The sequence below is a fragment of the Amblyomma maculatum genome, chromosome 1 (assembly GCF_055883805.1).
Source record: "Amblyomma maculatum isolate TAMU_Amacu chromosome 1, ASM5588380v1, whole genome shotgun sequence".
Lineage (NCBI taxonomy): Eukaryota > Metazoa > Arthropoda > Arachnida > Ixodida > Ixodidae > Amblyomma > Amblyomma maculatum.
In genome coordinates, this window is record NC_139344.1 from 282,842,316 (window position 1) to 282,867,340 (window position 25,025).

At 45.9% G+C, this 25,025-nt stretch overlaps 1 protein-coding gene across 1 annotated transcript in view; it reads right to left on the minus strand.

The window, feature by feature from the left end:
- LOC146206707 (cell adhesion molecule Dscam1-like) overlaps nt 1-25,025 on the minus strand; it is a 463,826-nt gene that overhangs the window by 68,403 nt on the left and 370,398 nt on the right. The window contains exons 11-13 of the mRNA XM_084575504.1: nt 23,032-23,151; nt 18,519-18,692; nt 6,306-6,453 (exon numbers count right to left, since the gene is read on the minus strand). Of these exons, the coding sequence (XP_084431630.1) occupies nt 6,306-6,453; nt 18,519-18,692; nt 23,032-23,151 (442 nt within the window). The remainder of the gene's footprint in view (nt 1-6,305; nt 6,454-18,518; nt 18,693-23,031; nt 23,152-25,025) is intronic.

Sequence of the window (25,025 nt, forward strand, 5' to 3'; positions counted from 1 at the left end):
ACGTTGCTCATTATTATACAACTTTGAAGGAAGTCCATGTGTCTACGACTGGAAAGCGCGTGGCCTTACAACTAATAAGTGGTGCCCTCTCCACTTGGCTCGGAAGCGGCGGCGACCAATCGGCGAAGAATTAACAGAAAGGACCTTCTTTGCACTGTGGACTTTACGTGTATGTGCGCGCCTGTCTTGGTGCGTTGTGCCGGGCAAACCCCTTTAAATAAAGCTCGCATGGTAGCGTCGGCAGCCAGCTCGCGCTGCAGTTGACTCTTAATGAAGTGCTTCTGCCTGGCTACCGGGACGGGGTGGCTGAGAGAGCGCGCGCCAGTCTTCGGGACGGCTCCATCATGACTATTCAGCCGTCGGACTAACTCAGTGCCCAATGAATAAATCGACGTTAATTTGGTTTTGCCCCTCTCGTAAATCTGTGTGGTGTTGTTGTTAGACCTTTCCTATTTTAAAGCTTCTGTTGTAGCTTTGAGTATCTTGCATCATTAGGGTCAACAATGTGTGTGACTTTTAAATATTACAGTACAATTCCCCTGTATACTCAACTGGCTGCATGATGTTTTGTTTTGTTTTTGAGCGTTTGGCTCCGACTCATTATCCGCTTGTAACCGGCGAAAGCTGAGCACCAAACGACCACTCCCTTTGCCCTTTAGAAGCTGGATTCCGGCGAGCTTGCCACAAAAGTGGAGGACATCTCTAGAGAAAGCTTTGTAGAAGAGTAGAAATCTGGGCCAGTTGGTACATTGTGAAGATGGGAACCATTATATCATGAAGAGCGGAGCCTTTCTGGGAGGTGGGAGTTGCTGCTTTTCAGTGAAGCGTAGGTGCAGTGCAGTCACGTGGTGTACGTCTCTCCTCTTGTCCTTGTATTTTACCGGTTCCTCTCTTTATAGAGACCGGAGCATCTACACCCCCCCCCCCCCCCCCCCCTCCGTTCCACACCTCCTCATGCGTTTTAAAGGTGTCTGGGTGTGCACCATTACAGGTGGCGTATTTTGTGGGGACAGATCGTTTTCGCGCTTCCAACTAGGCACAAAAAGTGGTCAATGTGCTTCAATTACCCGCCCACTTTCCATCTATATCTTACAAACACATGGTCCTAGCGAACGACACCTGAGTAGAATCGCTCTCTTTGTAGCATAACTGGCACCTGTTAAGCGCACTCTGACGTGACAGGGTGCCGTGCCGGGCTGAGATTCCCTTTATATAGGTAGCTGTCGTCCCGGCCCTCTGATTTTTCGGCCGCCTATGAGTGCCGAAGCAAGGGGAGAGCGATAGTTGTGGTCTGGAGTCGCGAAACAATGAGTCGGCGGTAAAATCGTGGTAAAGCGGACGAGGTTTATCATTCGTACGTGGCTCCGTTCAGCCTTCCTCTGTCGAACAATCGACCTGGTCTGAAGACAACCAGTAACAGGAAACCGAGATTTCGTTCAACAAGTGTGCACGGACACGAAGCCGCCAAGCCGGCGGATGGATGGATGGATGGATGGAATGGATGGAATATAGGAGCGTCCCCTTTGAAACGGGGTGGTAGCAGTAGCTATCATGCTCATTTTTCTCCCTATTCCTTTATTATTGATTTAGATTGGTTAACTAAACCATCATTCTATTTATTAAATTTTTGTTTCTCTACATTACTAACATTATGTCGTTTTCTGCTTTTAAGCCACCAATCTTCCAGTCGTTTTTTGCTAGCTTCCAACGCCGGTTTATTCACCCGGCCACTGGTATCTCTAAACCCCAGAGCTTCAGGAACAGTGACTGCGCCTGCATCAACTTCCGGATGGATACCATTACATTCGAGTATAATATGGTCAATTGTTTCACTAGAGTTACCACATACAGCACATGCGTCATCTCCATTGTTAAATTTCTTTTTGCAGCTGCGTGTTCTAAGGCACCCTGATCTAGCTTCAAAAAGTAGGGCACTGCCTCTTGAGTTATCAAAGAAATCTTCCTTCCTGATCTGCATTTTCCACTTTCGGTATAATTCCACACTCTGTTTCTTTTCCATCGAATTTATCCAATTTTTACCTTCTGTGTTTTTCACCTGTTGCTTAATGCTCTTTATTTCTCCGTCCTTGTGACTAGAACACTTACTAGTTAGTTTCCTAGTTTTTTTCCTCCATTGTGAGTCAACGCTTTTAAAGTACAGGTATTTAAATACTTTAGCTGCCCATCTGTTACTGTCCAATTTCCTCAGGCGTTCCTCATATAATATTTTACTCTGAGCCTCCCGTACTTCGAAAGAAGCCCATCCCATATCTCCCTGTACCGCCTCATTTGTAGTTTTGCCGGGGGCACCTAGTGCTAATCGTCCAACGGATCTCTGATTTATTTATAATGTCGACAGTACCTCTGATTTTAGGCACGAAACCGCATTTCCGAAAGTACGTCCTAGTACCATAATTCCTTTCCAAATACCCCTCAAAATCTCATACCTATTGTATCACCACAATGCCTTATGCTTCATTATCCCGGCATTCCTTCGCCCTTTGGTCTTAAGTGATTGCTCATGCTTTCCAATGTAAGCCAATCCTTCGTTTACCCATACCCCCAGATATTTATATTCTGCTACTCTAGGTATTTCATGGCCTTGTATTTTAAGACCTTGATCAGTTGAGCCGTTGAAAATCATCAGGCACGACTTAACTGCGCTGAAACTGAAGCCTAGAGCGTCCCCTTCGTCTCCGCAATACTTAACTACAGTTTGCAATTCTTCCAGACTCTCAGCTAGCAGCACAATATCATCTGCATACATCAAACCGGGGAGGCGCTGCTCAACCACCTTTTCACCTAATCTATATGACAGGTTAAAACCTAGGTTACTGTCTTGTATCCTTCGTTCCAATATAAAGCATGAATAGCACCGGTGATAGAGGACAGCCTTGTCTTAATCCTTTGCATACTTTGACATCTTCCGTACTTCTTATCCCTTCCCACGTAATTTCTACTTTGTTATCCCGGTATATTTCCTGTAGGAACTCTATTATCTCATAACCGATACCTTCTTCTTTTAATATTTTACTTGACTGAAGATAAAGCGCACAGGAAGACACACATAAGAGAAGAAGACACAGGACACGCGCGTGTCCTGTGTCTTCTTCTCTTGTGTGTGTCTTCCTGTGCGCTTTATCTTCAGTCAAGTTGCAATGCCCCATCTAGCCCAACTTCAAGTTTTGTTTAATATGTTCCACCGGAGTTCCCTGCTTACGTTGTCGTACGCCCCGTTTATGTCCAGGAAGGCCAAATACAAAGGTCTATTTTCCACTCTAGATATGTCGATGCATTGGGTAAGCACGAACAAGCTATCATCTAAGCGCCTACCATTTCTAAAGCCGTTCTGAAGTTCTCTGAGTATCTTGTTACTTTCTACCCATGCTTGCACCTTTAATTTCACCGCCTGCATGGCTAACCTGTACATAACAGATGTTATGGTAATCGGCCTGTAGGATTTTATGTGCATCCTGTCTCCTTTCCCTTTATAAATCAAATTCATTTTACTCTGCCGCCAGCTGTCCGGAATTTGCTTATTCGTTATGACTGTTTCCAGAGCTTTTAACAACGTTTCCTTACTTTTTGGACCGAATTCATTAATCAGCTTGATCGGAATTCTATCTATTCCTGTAGATGTGTTTTTAGGAATATTTTTTTCTGCTTTTTTCCAGTTTAGATTGGTCAGTTCTAAGCTGCTTTGTATTCTGCTACCTTGTGTTGCTTCCTGATTTGCGGAGATTACCCTATCGTCGCTCTTCAATGATTCGGCTATAACTGATGTAATGTAGTTCACTGCGTTGTCTCCCTTTGAACAATTTCCCTCGTTATCTTGAATCCGATCCTGCTTTATTTGATTCTTCTTCCCTAGCCAGCTTATATGGTTCCAGAATTTTCTTGCTCTGCCTCTAGAGGCATCGTGTATGTCAGCCATCCAGCGATCGGTGGACTGCCTTATTTTACTTTGGGACGAGGGCCTGCACCTCAAGTTTCTTTTGTCGATATGATTCCCATTTTTGGTCGATTTCCTCCTGAGATACCTGTGCTTTCTTTGCCACTCGGTGTTCCCTTGAAGCAGCCCGTCGTTGTTCAATTGCTTCCCTGATTTCCTTATTCCACCGGCTCCATGGCTTCCTCTTTCCATTCCAGCGGTTTGCTACTTTAACCTCCTTAATTTTCCTCCTTATGAGTAGTTCTACCTGTTCATAATCCCAGTCTTCCATGGGGCTTTTCTCTATTGCTTCCTCTATGTCTGCTGCTATCTGCGCTATTTGATCGTCGTTTAATTTTGCGTTTACGTTTTGTCTAAGTTCCATTTCTCTTTTCATCAAGGGCCCCATCTGCAGACTAATACGTTTATGATCACTTCCCAGACTACACTCCCCTTCTTCGTCTATTTCCATTTTTGTGACCTTGCTATAAATTTCCTGCGACATTAGACAGTAGTCAATGGTCGTCTGCCTGTTGCGGAATTCCCACGTGATTTGGCCTTCACATTTTGTTTCTCTATTTACTATAACTAGATCGTGTCGCTGACAGAAATCTAGCATTAGCTTCCCGTTACAATCCGTGTATCCATCCAGATCGTCGATGTGGCCGTTCATGTCCCCCAGTAGAATAATATTGGCCCCGTTTCCAAACTGGCTTATATCGTCACTGAGACATTCAGCAAGATCCTTGTTTTCTTGCCTGTATTGATGTCCTGTTCCTAAATAAACTACCCCTAGCCATGTCCTTATGCCGGCAATTGTTCCTGATACTCAGATATGTTCTTTACAAGATGATTTAATTCTTTGCCAATTTGTTCCCTGGTGTATCAACATACCTACCCCTCCACCCTTTTTTTTCCGTTCTCGTTCTGTTGCACCCTTCCCAGACGTAGCCTTCTATAAACGGCGGATCTTCTAGATCCCTGAGATGAGTCTCGCAAAGAGCGTACACACCTATTTTGTCATCCTTCAACTGCTGTTCTATCTCTAGCCATTTCGCTCTTTTTCTACCTCCTTGCATGTTTATGTAGCTGATCCTAGTGTTAAATTTCTTTTTTGTACTTTCCTTTCTAGACCTCTTCCTTGCCACTTTTGGGGGCTCAGCCTCCATCGTTTGCGCTTAAAAGCGGCGGTTGTTTCCAATGGCCTGCGATGCCAAACAATGATTGCTTGCATTCTGAAAAATTCGCGCTAGCTATATTCAAGTTGCGAAGGCTACAGATCGGCTGCTCGATGGCTATAGAAAAGTACAGTTGATTGCTTGCTGCAGAAGCAGAGGAGAAAAGGAGATGGAGATACAAAGAAAGAAAGAAACAAAATGTGTCTTCGCTTCACCTGCCACTCCGGTGCACGCCCGTACATTTACGAAGGGCTGAGCGCTGAAGAGCCTTCAGCCAAAATATATTTTCTCCTCCGTTTCCATCCTTGCCGAACTATAGTTTGGAGGAAGTTAAACTACTGTTCATGTCCGCATGAACTTCATTCCGCTGAACCTTCAGCCAGGCTGGGCACATTCCATTTTCCTCGAAAGGGGTGGTGGTGTGCAGTCGGCGGGAGGCGTCCCAAGGCAAAAAAACGGAGCTAACGTCGGCGGGAGGAGAGAAAAAGCTCCGGAATATCAGGCGAGGCCAGAGGAGGAATGACGGGGACAGCTGTTTGCAGAGCAGGAACAGCTTGGACGGAGGCTGGAGTGATGAAGAAGAGGAGAGAGTGGCGGTAATTACCCGCGCAGAAGAGCGGCTCGAGCAGAAAACGTCAACAATTTAGCCCAGATACGACGAGAGAAAAATAGGACGTGCTCGGCAATAAAGCGGCCCCGCCATACGCCGGCGCCGGGCACGTACTTGCAGCATCAGGGCACAGGTTAAGGGGGGAGAAGCGAGCGTGCCAAAAAGAAGAGGTGAATAGAGAAAATGATGGCAGAAGGTATCCAAAGAAAAGAGGGAAAGAACCGACGAGAGACCGCTAAGGAGAAAAGACGGCGGCGACACTGCAGAATTGGACGATAAGAAGCATTCGCCGTCGCCCAGCGACTTTTTAGGTGCTTAGATAATTCCGCAAGAATGGCTTCCAAAGCGAGGGCCAACTTTTGGGGTGAAGTAGAGAAAAGAGCACCTTCTCCGAGAAAAAGACTGCAGCGAGAGAGAAAAAAATACAATGCAAAAAAAAAAAAAAGAGATGATATTCTACATTCTTACCCGGATTATCTTTCTTTTGAAGTTCTTTTCTTGTCCTTCGTTTTTCATACGAGATTGTTACGCTCTAGTGCGCTCACACACATACCAGAAGGGAAGAAAGAACAGGAAGACAACGTACTTGGTGATTTGGAAAGGAGCCAGGGGAGAGCCGTCTCGTCCCCATGAGATGCTGATTGGTTCGTCGCCGGTCACGTGACACTGGATGGTGACCTCGGCGCCCCTGCGTGCCTGGAGAACCCTGGACATGCCGGACACGTGCGGACTGTCTGCAAACCACGAATGCATCGGTAAGCTTCTCACCGGCCTCTTGACAGACACGCTAGAACCGTCGCTATTTGTGGGAAAAATAAAACCTGTGCTCGAAAGTTGGGAAATGCACGTTACAGTTCCCGTAGTAATTGCGGTTGCCCCAGGAACAAGGGCTTGGAAACATGAATGATCATACAACCAAGAATAGTGTCTCTTAATGGCCCACTGTATTCAAGACACACCTGCTTCCTTACCTGCGCCACATGGCTCGCCACTTTTGACCATCACTCGTCAAACTTCTCACATACGCAGACCAAATGCAGAAGCAACGTTGTCGCTCTAAATTTATAGGTACTAAGAGTAAATAGAGCGGGGCAAATTGCATAGATATAAATAGAATTTCTACTATAAATTTTCTCACAATTTGTCAAAGTATGAAATTGTTCAAGCTTCTTTTTTTTTTTTTTTTACAATTCTAGAACTAAGCATGAAAATTAATGAATTGAGAAGTAGAAGAAAAACAGGAAAGCGCGGTACTTCATAGATAAAGTGTGACCTTTTTCGTATGCCGACCGAAGAAAGAAAACACCGTACAGCATGGGCTCAACTCTGGTTACATACATGGTTGCATGAACTGTAATGGTAGGTAGAGTAACTGATGCTATGCATATGCATTGAATAAAACAAATATGTCTCGCCTTTTGTGCTAGCCCTGGAAGTCAGATAGGCGCATACATAGAAGAATGAAAAATATATAAACGAATAGCTACGTTGCCACCAAAAAAGCTTTCAAGAGAGAACATGGTTGCACATATTAGCATACGGCCGGGTGCGCTAGCTACATTAGAGACGAGACGACACAAGACTTGTGTCATCTCGTCTGTAATCTAGTCAGCACATCTCTATGCAAATAAGTAACTACAAGGACACACGGTGACGTGTATTCACTCTGAACTATTGTTCGATAGCTGTAGCTGTACACAGGGTAAAAATGAGTTCACGTCTGCCGAGAGAGGTTACTGATTATCATGTTAAAGCTCCGTGCATGCATTTCTAAGCTCTAGCGCATGACGTGTCCCACTAGTATTAATGGGATGCGAGAAAATATATATTTAGCAGCAGTCACTCAACAAGCCATCACCTGGAATATCTAAGTTTTGAGGGGAACAAGTATGCTGCGCGCGCGCGCGCACACACACACACACACACACACACACACACACACACACACACACACACACACACACACACACACACACACACACACACACACACACACACACACACACACACACACACACACACACACACACACACACACACACACACACACACACACACACACACACACACACACACACACACACACACACACACACACACACACACACACACACACACACACACACACACACACACACACACACACACACACACACACACACACACACACACACACACACACACACACACACACACACACACACACACACACACACACACACACACACACACACACACACACACACACACACACACACACACACACACACACACACACACACACACACACACACACACACACACACACACACACACACACACACACACACACACACACACACACACACACACACACACACACACACACACACACACACACACACACACACACACACACACACACACACACACACACACACACACACACACACACACACACACACACACACACACACACACACACACACACACACACACACACACACACACACACACACACACACACACACACACACACACACACACACACACACACACACACACACACACACACACACACACACACACACACACACACACACACACACACACACACACACACACACACACACACACACACACACACACACACACACACACACACACACACACACACACACACACACACACACACACACACACACACACACACACACACACACACACACACACACACACACACACACACACACACACACACACACACACACACACACACACACACACACACACACACACACACACACACACACACACACACACACACACACACACACACACACACACACACACACACACACACACACACACACACACACACACACACACACACACACACACACACACACACACACACACACACACACACACACACACACACACACACACACACACACACACACACACACACACACACACACACATATATATTTCAGAAATACCTGTGGTCGATAAACGGGAAGAGAGCGAGATCCTCTACAGTGATCATGTTTGATCTAACGTTCTCTCACCTCCCACTGCAGGTGTGGTCCACTTCGTTATAATTGACCATTACGCCGCTTCTCTACTACATAAAAGTGTGATCGTAAAGAAGCCTAATGTCTCCAGCTCATACTCATTTCACTCCGACCGGTTTGTTAACATCATATCCCACTTAGGTTGTAAAGCTATAACCTATGAACCCTGATTTGAAATTGCTTTTAAGAGATGATGTGATATAATGACTAGAAATATTAATGCTTGCACGTCCATATCTTCAGTTCAGCGTTGGTGTTATGTGCCCAGAAACGCGTGAATAACAATTGGACTGCTGCTGTCTATTCGCAAAAAAAAGTTAATTTTCATAAAAAAGTCAAATGACAGCAATTTAACCATTCAACCAAAATTTTTTATTTATTTATTTATTGATACTGCAATCCCAGTGTTGGGATTTTAGCAGGGTGGGAATACAAACTAAGTAGTTGAACAAAACAGGCAAAAATAAACAATAATTACAGTGCAAGTTGAAGCTCTTCGTGCATATTCGTGCATTCGTGCATATTCGCAAACACTCACTGCAAACCTAAAAAGCCAAACAGGAGTACTATGAAAAAGACAATATTAAAAATGGAAATAAAAATGCAAAAATTTGGCAGCTCATCAAATCATTTCTGCACATAGACCGCCAGCAACAAACTACAAGCGAATTCCACGATGGCAGTCAGGTGCTAGGCTGATCCTTTGGACATAGCCAACGCGTTTATTATATATATATTTTTTTTCAGTTGCCCGCCTTATGCCAGCTGCAGTTCCTTGTAATACTTCGTGCTGATCAAATTCCTTTTATCTGCACTCCACGTCACCCGAAGAAATCATAACGACAATCTCTTCCTCAAATAATGCTGGATCAGGATTAGATCAGGTCTATCCATCTAAGATTAAACTTGTGGCACGACAGCTCTCTTTTGTGCTTGCTAAACTGAATAAAAAATGCTTAAAAGAGGCGTTTTCCATAGCGTTAAAAAGGGGCACCGGTAGTATTGGTATTTAAGAAAGGAGATCGCAATAATATGTCTATCGACCAATAACTGTTTTGCCCTTATTTAGCAAGCTCATAGAGAAACTTTTGGTAATAATTTAATGAAGGATTTCACTAAGTTTGATAACTTAACTCCCACCAGTTTGAATTTCGTCCCAATTATTCAGCAGAGCTTGCGCTATTAGAACTGACACTATCAAATATTCGATTGACCAAGGAGTTTGGGGGGTCTGTATTTACAGATTTTACTAAAGCTTTTGATACAATTAACCACACCATACTTTTTTCAAACTGCAGTCTCTGAGAATCTGCGGCCCAACATTTATACGCAGTTATCTTACTGACCGAATTCAAATAGTAAAGTTTGCGGATCTTTTATCTCACTCAGTATCCATTAACCAAGGTGTGGTGTGCCACAGGGTTAAATTTTAGAACCACTGCTTTTTTTAATATGCATTAACGATTTGCCTAGTTATTTCACCAAATCTAATCGCATTTTGTACGATTAATATTGCTCAACTTCATTTGGATAGCCACATCATTCCACTTTCTAAATGTATTCCACTTCTTGGTATCCTACTAAACGAACATTTAAAATTTAACATTCACACCGAACCCTTATGCAAAAAAGTCGCCTTGGTCTTAGGGTGCTTCTTCGAACACGTCATTACATTCATCGGCATATCCTCCGGGCACTTTATTTGCATTTGTTCACGGTCACTTTACGTGCTGCATATCATCTTGGGGAACTACGTATCCCCCTCATACGTCAAGCATCCGTCATTTACAAAATTCCGCAGTTCGAACACTTGCCTTTCCCCGTCCACTGCCTTAGCTGCTCCTATATATATAGAAATCTTATCATACTTCCTTTATTGAGTTTGCTGCACCTAAGACTAGCCACGCTTATATACAGCGCTCGTGATGGTGACGTTGTAATTACTGCCCTTCCGTCATCTTTACTTATAAGCAGTAATCTGACTAGATTTTCCCGAAGCGACGATTTGCTATTTCCCAGAGTTAACACTAATTATGGCAAGCAAACCCTTTTCTTTTCAGCTATAACTCTATGAAATTCCCTACCCTCATGCGTTAAAATAGTTCGGTCTTACAGGAGTTTTAATAATGACATCAAAACATTTTTATTAGCAAAGTTATAACCACACTGTTAAGTGCTTATTTTTTTATTTTAATGATGGGTTCTTAAACCTGAATACCTATTTTCTCGCCGCCTTAATACATGCGCGCAAAGGCAACAGAAGTGTCAGGCTTTCTTGAGGCTCGTGCCAACTAAGTGTAGCTACATGACAGGAAGCTTTCGTTTTTTGTTTTTTTGTAAGGGGGGGGGGGGGGGTCACCGCAAACGACCCCGCCCTTTGCCTCGATACAGGGTCCTCTAGAAGTTCTTTCCTAGCCAGTCGTGTAGCCTCGTCGCGACACGGCCTCCCGGCCAGCCACCACGGCGCAGGCATGGTTTCCGTCCAAGATCCCCCGGCTGATGCCTCCCGCACGTCTTTACTCCCAGCGGCCACAGGCGAGTTGGCCCAAGGCTCCATTTTATGGATGTAGCTTGCCAGCGGCCGAACACTTTTGTGCGACAAAGCCTCATGCGCGCGGCGGCAGAGGCGAGGTGGTGTTTTTGTCGGAGGCCGGTTTACGCCCTCGCTGCCAACGACGCAGCCATCAGGGACCCTTCATTTCACGGAACCTCATCCCTCGTTTTGTCTTCGCCACCTTCCCGTCTCTCCTGGCCTCACAAATTTAATGGCCTCCCAGGAGGGGGGAAGGGGGGGGGGGAGGGATACGTGAGAAAAAAGGACATCGCCCTGGTCATCTTCCAGTAAAACCTAGATATCTCTGCGTTCACATTTTCTACCTTCCTCCACGGATAGTTGTTACAAGAGGCGTGATTTCGATTAAACGCGTAGCATGCGACGTGGCCAAAGAAGCCGTCTTCTGGATACTCCCGTCGATCATTTCTTGGTCTTTCCCCTCCCCTCTTCCTCTGCAGATTCTTCTTTGCAGCCGACAGAAACAACACCTACAAACAACGCTTTCTCCCTTTTCATTTTTTTTTTCTGCTTCTAGCCTCTGCCTCTCCCGCCCGTTTCGAAAGACTGCCGAGGACGCAAGCGCTGTGCGTTCTCATTTCGAGCGGCGGCCGGCCGTAAAAACGGCCAGCGACGGCAGCCCCAGCCGTCGGCATCGCGCGCGAAGCCTCTTAAAAACCTTAATCGTGCGGATACGTCGTGATTGTCCAGAGCGTCGGCTTCTTTTCTCTCCGGCCGCTGCTGGTGGCCGCTCGCACCTACCCGATTCAGGCGCGTTTCCTTAAGCTGCCGCGGCGGCGGCGGTCGCGACGACGCGGCCTTTCTGCCTCTACGGGACGGCTGTCGTCTTTATGAGGCCGCCTCCTCCTTGCCCATCTCGCTGTCCGAGAAGTGAATCGTTTTCCATGGCGCGAGGCGGGCGCGATTTTACGCGAGTTTTACGAGTCCCGCTCAGAAGGGAGAGCGGGTGATTGCGCGGTCCGCTCAATTCTTCGGACGTCGCCACAGAGGGATCTCGCGCGTTCGTGTCCCCCCCCCCCCCCCCCCCTCGTAATTTTCGCTTCCCGTGGGCGTTCATCTTTTTTTCCTGCAGTCACATTCGGTAGCTCATTCTTTATAGATATCTGTCCATAACGAGGTCCTGCACAATCTTGCCGAGGTAGTACTGTATTTCCATCCTATGCGTTGGCATAAAACGTGCACTGCGGTCGCCCTTTATATTTCGTTGTGTATGTGCAACGCGAGAGCGTGAAACCGCTATTGCCGTGTCTTACCGTATTCAAGACAGCCGCACTGGAAGTGAATTTTTTTTTGTTTTTTGAAATTTCAGTTTCCCTCTGTATTGTTCATGGCTTCACTTGTTATTCGGCTGAGACATTTGGCCTTGCCGCCCCTTCTCCGTAAGCCATGCATTGAAATGTTTTCGTTTTCATAAATTTATTTTACGTGCCGCATTCCGGCCCGTTTTTAAAATCCCTTTATTTTTTATTCATGACATTTAGAGTTGCTGCCCTACGAAAAGACTCCAAGACCTTCGCTGCTAATATTAGTGCGTCGGAAAGAAGCCTTGGCAATTAAGTGGTTTCCTTCGTACGTCTGATGCACCACTGAACAAGCGCTGTACCTTCCCAAGATAATTTTTGTGTGATAGACATGATTATAGTACATCGTTTTGCTCAGGTAATGAAACAGTACTGATCAGAGGGCCAACTTTGTATAGCCAATATTAATACTATACGCTTTGCAGATACGGGTGGCAAAGGAGCTAGGCGAATTTTTTTCGCTCTTCAAATAAAAATCGTGAGAGGCAGGCCTTGAATATTCTCAAGGGTGGGCCTCAGGGAAAGACCGAAAAAAGCGCCTGCCACCACAACGTCTATCTTTAAACTTAATGCGGCATGTTTCCCATGCTTTCGTCATTAACTAAGCTTCACCACAGACTGATGCATTGTCGCGGGAAGTACAGCGTAAGGCACTATGATTTCTCTCTCCTCTAGTACTAGCACGAAGCCCGTTGTCTATACGAACAAGTCATTCGGCGTACCGCGCGTAGAAGAGCATGTAGCCAGCTTTTGCTTCGCCTTGGTCGGCATGGCCGTTGCGGCCTTACATAACTCGTCCATTCACTTTGGACTTATATTAGTTCCCCATACTCCGACTAAAATAGGAGAACAGGTGAAAGAAATGAGCAAGAGCGAGAGAAGCTTAGTTTAGATTACGCCTGCGCCTTCAAGGGCATGAATGTGGAAGGGCGCAATAATTTTTCTTCTGGCTAGGGCCATTCCCACTAGACAAGGAATGCATAGACTCTCGTCCGGTGATGACAGAGGGGTGGTCGGTGAGAATCGAGCTTTGGGAACCACGTCATGATCTATCTTGCCAGTATGTATTCGAAGTCGAGGAACTACCGAGATGCGCATTGCGTCATGTATACACCCCTGCTACGCTTATATTGATTTGAGTGCTCGTGGCTGCAAAACCACTCTGGAATAACACAGCATCCGCAGTGTTCACGCGTTCGTTGTGTTATATATTCTTTCCTTGTTGCGTTTAGATACTCGAAACCCGTGAGTGCATGTTCTCTCATGTGTTTGAACAACATGTGAATAAAATTAGTTTCTGCGATAACTGAGAATGACACACGTTCGCTCCCATTTATAAGAGTTATGCTAAGAACTCACTAATTTTGTTTGCAAGCTAGTCTGCGGGTGCTATCCTTTGATATTTTCTGCGGCGCTCGGTGCGCTCCTTGCAATGCGCATGCTTGAAAAAAAAAAAAAAAAAAAAAAAGACTTGTAAAGTGGAAATAACGAGAACGCTCATCTTTTTTACTAAATGAATCATTGCTTCGGTTCAGAAACCGTCGACACATCCTATTTTGGTTCTGAAAAATGCTTCGACCTGTCTACCAATGACACTTTTGCTTGTCACTCATCAAGTTACAAAGCATTGGGCGCATGTTTTTTAAATTATTGAAACATGCGGCAAGGTGTGGGTAATTGTACAGGCATGTGCCATGTCGCGTGCTGTTTTTGGTATAGGAGGCAGACATAAACTGATTCCTAGCTGCACGGTAATGAGCATGCATAAGCAGGTCAATGACTTCCTGCAGGTGATTGGGAAGAACGGTAGCTTTATATTCTTGCAACTAAGTAGCGTAGAAACTACAGAGCCTGCAGATTAGACACTTTATATGCTCTTGTGTCTAAATAAACGAAATTACTCACTTTATTTCAATATAGACCGAGTAGCTATTCATTTGTGTTAGAGTGGCATGGTTGTGTCCTGATCTTCGCTGTGTTTGTGTCCTTCTGATCTTCGTCCTCGTCCTTCGCGCTGTTATTCCAAATGTATTACCAACTAGCCGGCACATCAACGCATGTTGCTCTAGTTCGGATTAGGAAAATGCTTTTATTTTCTTTCACTTATACTTGTCTCGTTACGAACATTGCGCAACTGCCAATGCGTACGTATGCTTCGTGCTCAGTTTTCCGTGTTTTGTTTATATTTCCTGGCTTTTTTTTTTTTTTTTTTTTTTTTGCATGGAAGATGCTGACGTGTACTTGTATGAGTGGTGTTTCGAATTCCCTCAGGTAGAAGTCAGCGCCATATTGCATATTTTCTTCTTGCGTATCCCGCTGTGCTCTTTGGCCACTAAGAATGTTATCACTTCGGTGCCGTCAGGGTGATTCGCTTTATAAGAACATGACAATAACTTGACATTCTTCGTAGTCGTTCAGCCACTGCACTGTATTCAGCATGCCGACAAGAAATATGTGTCAAAGAAAACTTTTATCGTCGGCGAATCATGGACGTTTGAGTGAACCAGTGACTGCAATCTTTCACATGTGGAGGAAAAATGTGTCTGGCTGTATTTTTTATTCGCTGGGAGCCGCAAGAAGTACCCGTGAGGACATAGGCTGCTTTCTTTCACATGTCAAGACAATGATTATTTTAGCTTCTGAGATAAAATAATCGTAGCCTGAAGTAATCGCCCATACATGACCCGTAACTACGGCAGCGAAGACGTCGACCACCTGTGTTTAGTCAGTCATATGAAGAGGAGGCAACGCCCAGTGTAGATGCATTGCTTGGATAAGCAGCAAGCCGCTTTCGTCATGGGGCGTGATGTGTGGTGTTGAGAACACGATTTCTTGGCGCGTCCCGCCTTTTCAATCCCTATTCTAGCCGAAGCAGTTCGGGCTTCATTGGAGATCCGCTCGGAGCCTCCGCTCCGAGACGCCACGGTGGGAACGACAACGAGCCATCATCCTTCTCTTCGCAAAGCGCACCCTTTCCCACGCTCACGTTTATTATGCTGCTGGGTCCTGTCAGTTGACGCGTCCTTTTAGCGACGATGCATCTAATAATATTGATGCACGGATGAAAATAACACCGCGCGCAGGAAAAACGCTTTCGAGTTCCCTTGGCGCCATGACCCGGGGTGCGAGCTTGTCATGCCTCATTCGTGGCGACGCGTGCAGAGAACGGCGTGAATTGGATTGTGGCCGTTCATGCACCTCTTACGCCTGCACGATGCAAACCACTGTGACGTTTTCGTTTGCTTCTGCCTGCCCTGCGCTTCCAAACAAAAATACTGACAAGTTTTGCAGCATGAATGAAATGATTTAACAATTTCATAGCATCCGTGACAAGAAAGCACTGTAAAAAGTAACATAGGCTATGAATCCTTCTCTGTGCAGTTCCTTCGAGCGGGTGTGTAGCTCTGCCATGGATTCGCTAAAAAAAAAAAAAAAATCTTTTATACCTAATGATTTCGGCCGCCTTCGCATTATCAAGCTCAATAGTGCTATTTCACGGGCTCTTTTTAACAGTGTTTTGACCCAGAAAGCCATTAACTGGCTGTATTCTAACCTCTAATAAATGGTACTAACCAGCAAAACCATGCAAGCGGCGTTCTGCTTGATGGCCTCTGTAAACGACCAAGAACAAGTTCGGAATGCATCGATGGACGAGAGTGCTCCGCCACGCGTCATAAAAATTTCGTCGAGGAAAGGAGGCAGTCAAGGGGCGCACGTTCAGCGAATTAGTGTGAAAGAAAATCAAGTCTGCTTCATTTATTGTCTGGACGAAGCACTTGTTTATCGACGGGGGCGAGCGTGGGTCTTTTCCGCAATTAGGGTGTGCCTGAGGAGGAGCTTGCTTTGCAGGAGTTTCAACTGGGCGTAATTGCGGCTTCAGGGGGAGAAAGGGGGGGGGGGGGGGGGGCGACACATTCGCTTGACTTTACTCGATGGCAATGGCCGCTTGTTTGTGCGGGCAGTGGAAGTAGACATGTTCAATAGAAACGACGTTATTGTTTTCCCTGGTGCAAATTCTGCTGAACAAATTGATTCTTGTCGCGAATGGCTTCAGCCTTCGACAGCCCTGACGTGACTTTAAACGAGAAAATTGTAGGCGCAGCTTTCCTCCTCCGATAATCGACCAGCTTGCCAACGAAACAGTTGTCATATATCGAATTTTCGTAGTTTTGTCCCTTGTGTGCCGTTGGTTAACTATTCGCTTATCCCAACTGTTCAAACAGTTGAAAGGCACGAAATGCCACGTTCACCAATGTGGGTCGCCTCTAGCCAATCAACGCCATTCAGCGTGTTGCAAAACGACTGTACTTGTGTTTCGGGATCAGTTTTGTGGTCAACTGTATGAGAGAATAGCTTAATGTCGAGCAAAACCTGTGAGCACGAAGCGATCGCGGCAAGGATAAGGCACCGAAGGTGGCGTTCTCGTTTCGCACTAAGACCATCAGTGGCAGTGTTCACCAGCATCGACGCTCGACTGCTTAGGCGAAAGCGACATGTTTTGTGAGAAGACGACACCCATTCGTATTACTTTAGTCTAGAAATGATGACTGCTCCACCCAGGCCAGACTATAGCGAGGTGCCCGCCCGTCTGTAACTTTCGTTTCCGTCGTTGCCAGGGAGATTCAGCGCTTTCGAATTTCTAAGCTATTCTGTGTCAATAGTAGTTTAGTGTGCACACTTTTCTCCAATATAGGCGGGGATCCGCATTGGCACTGCTCTATGGTGTGAGAGCAATCGATTTTTTTTTGTCCCTGACCGGAAAGTTCAGCATTAGGAATTCAGTAAATTTGGACACTCGTTTCTTATATAGTAACGCACAAAATGCATATTCTAGATATTTTTATTCTCTCATTTATTGACTGGATATGTTGAATAATTATGTAAATTTTTGGGAGTCCTTCAAATTATAATAATTGAAAAAAAAAAGTTTTTTTTTTGCCTTCCGGAAGCATGACTTATATTCTGTATTTCCCCCTTTATATCACTAAAATGCAGTTCTATCAGATAAATTATGTGGTGCTGCAGTTAAAAAAAATAATATCAATTTTTGGGCAAAATAGTTTAGTTTGGATGCACGCCACCCTGAAATAGTCTATTCTCGATGGTCTTTATAGTGGTACGCAATACAGAGATTCATAATGCTAAATTTTCATGCCTTCTTTCATGCGGCGGGGTAGAGGAATATATTTCGGTGCGGCGCCGCTTACCATATTGCGAAATTTCGCAGAAAAACACCAAAGTTCAGTTCAAAGCCGCGTTTGAAGGAATTGGCGCAAAAGGTATAAATCACTTATCTGTAGCAGGAACTAAAATAATTTATTCGTGACTGTTATTATTTCGCTTTGTGACTTTCTTTGCCCCCTGAGGTCTGGGCTGTTGCGAAGCTGTCAAGGGAATGGTATGAAGAAAAAAAAAAAAAAGAGCGAAATTCACTGATCTCACTAGGCCTTTAATCGGGACACGAACACTATAGATCCCCTTGTACGAATGTGCAGAGAACCCAAATCGAAATGATATCGCCTGTTTTTGTGACGCCTAACGCGCATGGCGGTCACGCCCTCTATGAGCCTCACGTTTGCGGCTACTTGATGTTTACTTGTTTGGCGAATAAGTGAATGAGCTACTGGATGATCAAAACGCCAGTGAGCTGCAGTGCCCGGAGGATATATGCTATTACGCCACGAGCACTATTCTCTGTGTGGGAGGCGGTACAGCTCTTTTTTAACTTAACCTTGAACTTGATTAATTTTGAGCTTTTACGCAAAAAGTTGTTTGGACCCATAGCCGAATGAAACTAAAAATGAAAAGACATGCGGCATACCGTGGCTCCAGTCGGACGTCAAACAAACGTGGATAGAGAATATACTCACTGTTAACCGTGAGTGTGACAGTGGTGCTGATAGCGGGACCGACGCCATTGGAAGCCTCGCACAGATATCGTCCCCTGTCCTCGCTCAGCACAGACACGATGGTGAGCGAGCCATTTTCCAGCACGTGGATGTGGGGGCTACTCACGATGCTGTGGAACTCCCGCAGCTCACCGCCTGTCAAAGGAAGCGGCACAAACATCGCTTCAGGATTCGCTTTCGCCGTGGTTACAAACAGAAGACCAATCTTAGCTTGTATGGCTAAGAGACAATTTTAGCCAAGTTTTTCCGCTGCTTCGATCATGAACGCCAATTTCTTATTGTGCAGCTTGTGCCTATAGCTGCCGAGCGCATCAGAACACACAATAGCGAAGAATGTTGCGCTGTCATTTCTCTTATTTCCAAAAAGAATGAAAGCAGTGCGTGCACGACGCTTTTGCAGCTGGAAGGTCCAACCGCCGAACGTTCGTAGTTTGCGAAGGCGGCTGGGAACTAGAAAAAATCGGTTATCACACTCGCGATACCGGTTTCGCGGAGTTGCGTCAAAATACCGTTGAAGACGTCAGCTTCTAGACCAGAATTAATGCTCCTTGAAAAATCCTAAAGGATGAGGTGCGAAGGCGCTTGAGAGGTACAGGAAAAAAACACATTTTATTGACTGCGAGGAAAGCAAAAGAAGAAACAGCACGACAACGCTGACTTACTGTTTGTGGCATGATATGGCAGCTGTTATGTTGTGCGTCTCCTATGCAAAATGCCCCCGATACGCAATAATGTATTGTGGACTCCTTGCTTCTTGTCTTCTTTCGGCGCAGATAAGGTATTCAGCATACCCAGCTCATTCTTAAGGGCATTATTCTTCGCTACTGATTCAGTGAAGCTGTCATGGCGGCACAATTCGACTATTGTTGCACTTTCAATCTGTACGATCTTGGTTTTGTTTAGTTCACAAGGTTTAACTTCCCAAAGCAACATCGGCTATGAGGGACGCTGGAGTGGCGGGCTCCGGAAATTTCGACCATCTGGGGTTCTTTAACGTGTGCCGCGTGGGTGAAACCTACTTCCGCAGCAACCCCACCTTGATGGTGCATTGGTTGGGGCGCTCGACTTAGTTGTGCCCTAGGATGCGGGATAGGATCCCGTGGTTTGGTGGAGGCGAAAAGCAAGGCGCCCGTGTCTGTGCGATGTCAGTGCACGTCAAAGAACTCCAGGTGGTGAAAATTTCCAGAGCCCTCGACTACGGCGTCTCTCACAGCCCGAGTCGCTTTCGGACGTTAAACGTCAATAAACCAAACCAAACCTTATTGTAAGTATCGGTGTATAAAAATTAAAACGTAAAGCAATGAAAAAACACTACCCTTGTGTGTGAAACGCTATATCGTCATACTTTCAACTGTGGAGTTTCCCTGCGTTGCATCGAACGCAACAGCGCGTTCCGCTGAACGCGCACTGTGACGCATCAAGTTTCAAGAAGCGGCGACCGACCTTATAGGTGGCGTTATCGCCCGGCCGGAAGCCAAAAAAAAACAAAAAAAAACAAATTAAATAAGTAAAACAAATTAAAAAGTGAAAAAGTGAAAAAGCCTCATTTGTGAGCGCTCGCTATCGCGCCATACCCTTAACGACAGAGGTTATGTTTCCCCCCACATTTTTTTTTCCTTTCTGTATTATAAAAAAAAAAAAACAAATTTTTCCAAGCGTAACAGCATCCTACTTGCAGGCTATCATCCACCCCGGACTAAGCCTTTTATGTGGCGCAATAAAATCACAAGAAAAATAATAGAGGCACATGCGATTTTAAACTTTTTAGGCAAGAGTGTCAGAGGGGCTTCCATTCATTCGAGCGAAAAGGAAATGTTTATGTATATGTGCCATGTGCATAATGCAGGGGAAACCCTCGTGAATCCCGTTGGCGCTCTTTGTCAACGTCGTGGCTGTCCTTTCTGTTCTTTCCTCAGTGTGCATGCTGCTGCTTCAAAACCAACAGGGTGCAAACAAAATAACACAGCGTTGTTTTGACGCCTTTCCATTTGCAGCAACACCTTGCGCTGTTATTTTGGTTCTAAAAAGGAAAGGCAGTGTTTTATTCTACAGTTAATTAATGAATGAGGTCGTCGTCGGCGAATAATTTTGTTTCTGGAGCCGTCAGTCCACAGAGTTGGAGATTACCAGCTTCCGACCTCTGTATGGACTCACAGTCCACAATCTAGAACTGACGGGGAGAGAGAAGTACACTTCCTTCCTCTCAGCGAGCGGAGCAACAAGACAAACATTATGCAGAGTAGGCGGCTCTTGTCTCCGCATCATTGGTAACGCAGCACGCAAAGAGCAAAAGCAGAGAAATTAGTGAACAAAACGAAAATATTCAGCAAAGATCCAGAAGATAGATAAAGGAATGCTGAGATTTGAGTGCCGACAAGCAGTCGAAGAGACGGAAGCAAACTAAGGATCAACGGTGTGATAATAAAAACAGGCTAATTATTGACCTTATTTTTTTACGAAGCACCCGAAAGAAGTTAGAGCGAAAGTGTTCCAAAACTGATAGAATAAATCGAATTGCTGTAATCCCGACATGGCACAGCCTGAACAAGTATAAGAAAGTAACACGTGAGAGTCGAGAACGAAGCTAAAATGAAAGCGAGGAAGGAACGTCGTAGAAAAACTTGTGTCACCAAGTGTGGTCAACCCAAGGTCGACCTCTAATGCATTCTCATGTTACTCTTTTCTACACTCTGACCTTGGCAAATGGCCGAGGAAACAAGGGGCTCCCGCTTTTGGAAAGGAAATGCCCATTACAAAGGCACAGGGAAAGGCGCCGGGAAACAGCACTCTTCTTCTTTCTGCTTCTTCCTCGGTGAGCGCCAATAAATGAGAATGTGAGCAGCCACAACACCATTACGGCTGCGCGCAAGTTGGGACACGAACAAAACCTGGCCGCCGCGATGATCGACTGAGCCCATGGCAGGCGGGGGAACCAACGACGCGGGGCCCGAACAGCGTAGCGCCACCGTAGAGACTCCGCGCAGCTGTCGAACGCGTGACCAGCATCTCAGATTCGTCTCTCGATACGTGCTTATCGGCAAGGGGAAAAAAGAGCAGATGAAAGTCTGCTCGCAGTGAATTATTTCCTGGGCTCAGTAGACAGTTCCCCCAACTTCTTTCTGCGCCTCTTCACTCTCTCTCTTTTGCGTGCACGTACAGTGAAGCCGCCCTCCCACTGCGCAGACGCAGAAGACATGCGCGGTTCTGGGTGCCGATAAAGGCTTAATTAAAACAGGGACTTAATGCTCCTTGCTACGCCCTTTTCAGCGATCACTTGGGACGCAATAACAAACCGTAGAAGACGCTCGGGGGCCGGTCGTAATTACACGGAATCAATTAAGACACAAAACGAAAGCGGGAACCCTGCGGCAGGAAACTCGCTGCTTCCGCTGCCGCTGTACTTTCATCCTTCTTTTGCTATCTAGAAGAAAATGGAGAAAAGAAATTTCAGGATCGTGCCTAGACTTATGAATAAAACACGGGGAGTTGAAAAAAAAAAAGAAAAGACGGGCGAATAGAACAAAGGCCCTTGCCTAAAACAAAAGAATGGAAAAAACAGCGCAGCGTAGGAAGAAACAAATGACAGGGACGAAGGGAACAGCTGTAGGAAGAAAACATTGGGGGGGAGGGGGGGGAGGGTGCTTGAAAGAAGGTAAAACTCGACGCGGAGCGTATAAGAGCGGGCGCGTAAAATTAGGAAGGGAGATTGTCTCCCGCAATTAATAATTCACGAGTGTCGCGCAGGGAGAGGAATAGGGGGGGGGGGGGGGTGCAACGGCTCGGTTCATTAGCGTGATAGGTGGGACTAAACTGTTCGAGTCACGCCATGCATGCTCGTGCACTTGGCGCGACAACAGCCGGCGAAGCAATTGAGGTCGTGTGCGAGGGCGCTAGCAATCGCGACCGCAGTGTGCACGGCACCGCGAAGCGGGGAGTGCATTAGCCGGTGCACCACTCCGCGGAACGGGGCGATGCGCACTTTCCGCGAGCGTTCATTGTCCGGCAGATCTGGCCATCGGTTGATACTCGAACCACAGGGCCATCACCGAATACATTACGACGAAGGATCCGTTCTGTTCCAAATTAATTTGCACAAGCGCTAATAGACCGTACGCGTTTGCCAAATGCCCCCTCCTTTCTCAGCGAGATGAGAAAATGGGTCATTCTGGAAGGCCCTACACATAACGCACAACGGAGGTGGGGATGAACTATCAGCTCTGTGTGGTTTCTGGTGAATGCTGTGATTTTCCCCTCTCCTTAGTCCTATCTCCACATCTTTTTCTAGACGAGAAATAGGCTTTTAGTGGTCTAAGGCCATACATAGGGAGAATACTTTCAGAGAACACGGCATCTTACCGGTTTATTTAGCGGAATTAACCTTAACGTCTGCATTGTTAGTTGTTCTGACCATCGGTTCACGTCTTCTTCACTGCATGAGACTTCGAGCTAGGTGGCTAATTTGAGGCGAACGTACCAACGGCGTACTTCCATCGCACCACAGGGTGGGGCTCGCCTTCGGCTTGGCAGTCGAACGTCACTGAGGATCCCACCACGGTAGACAGGTCCGTTGGCCGTATCGTCCAGCGTGGCAGCGCTGCAAGAGTCGCACAAAAAAATTAGAAGGTAATGTTGCGTAACGGATGACACGGCTGAACCAAGCTTCTCTATTTAAAAAAAACAAAACAAAATCTTTTGGTTTAGTTTTTAACCTCCTAAGCCACTCAGGTATGCGAGCCGCCGTAGTGGAGGCCTCGGGAAATTTCGACCACCTGGGGTACTTTAACGTGCACTGACATCGCAGCACAAGTACACCTTGGTTTTCAGCATACACACTTGATGCTGATTCATCGACTGTGGATATTTTCGCAAAGAGACAGAAGGCACCGCCACGCCACGTTCGACATTAGTCTGCGGCAGGCACCTGCCTGTAGCTCTATAGAAAATCGGTGTACGAACCACGCTCTCCACACAGTTCAAAAACCACCAACTTCTAGAGTCGTGCAAAGGTCTTTATAGTGCGAAATTCATTTATTTATTTATCACTACAGTAAATGTGATCTTTCTGAACCCTACCAAGCAACAATTTTCGCGAAAATTACCCCGTATGCCACGTCTCTTGTCGACATATGTCTCCGTTTGTTGCTGACACCGTGTCATTTGTAGGAGTGATGCGTATCTATTGCGAGGTACAAAGTAGCTTAAGGTTGAGCAAATTAGCATAAATTATATATAAACATTTTTTTTCCATGCATCACCGCCGTATAGAACACATCCGCTCTTCTCTACATCTATTTGCATGTGACACAATGAGGACGCCATTCTTGATTTACATCTTAGCAGTGCTGATGACAGCACGCACGCAAGCTTGATTACAAGTCTGGAAAGGGAATTCGGGTATATACGGTCACTGGCTTGGCATTAGGAAGGCATAAAGAATAGGGCAAAATGAGAAAAAATGGACCGCTGTCAATGCGCCACGCGTGCAGCGTCCCTTAGAGACGTAAAATCACGCGCACTCTTGCGAAGCCAGTCGAGGTTCGAAGCGTTTTTTCCTCACTGCGAATACCGTTCGGCTGTAGCAGAGCAAAAATGTATATAAAGAAGAAAACTCTCGCCACGAGAGAAAGAAGGGAAGCTGAACCTGAGCAGGCAGACTTTGTGTTGGACTTGAACTATCGAGTGTCGAGACGGCAAGCCAAGAAATAAGAAGGTCTGAACACTTTGCGCGCCACTTGGAGATGAAACTCGAGAGCACGCGTGTTTGCGTAAGGCAGAGCGGACATCTGGAGCGCCGAAGATTCGCTTGGCGACAGGGGAGCGTCGCCCTGCAGAGATGACTGCTGACAACAGTGAGTGGTTGAAGGGGACCAAACGGCAACGCGAAAAGAAAGGCGGAAGGGGGGGGGGGGGGGTACGCAGGCTTAACGGTGGAGTTAATGTCGTCGCGTGGTCCTATTCCTTGCACACGCATGTATGCATGCTGGTTCGTTGCTGTACGCGCAGCGACGAGCCAATGATCAAGAATCAGAACAGCCTCCACGAACGGTGTTCCATCTGTAACTAAATACCGCGGTAGGTAACCTCCAGCTCAATACTTGTAATAATAATAAAGGCGTGGTGAGCACGCTTTCATCGCCGTTCGGTTGTTATCAACGCATAGTATACGTGCGATAATGAAAACGCGCGGACATAACAACCTATAAAGAAACGTAAAATAAGGCAGAAACAGTGTTAACGCAATTCTGCTGTTACTTTCGACAAAAGCAACTGTATACAGCACACAGGGGAAAGGAAATTTTAAGAAACAATATGGAGGTTTGGTTTGGAAACCAAACAATATGGAGCGTCCTAATATCTCTGGTTTTGCAGCCTCGCTCATTCACATCAAGCAGTATTCTTGCACCAGTTCACCCGTTTATTGCAGCGTGGCTTTGAGAATGTGTGGTGTGTTGCAGTTACAAACATTCT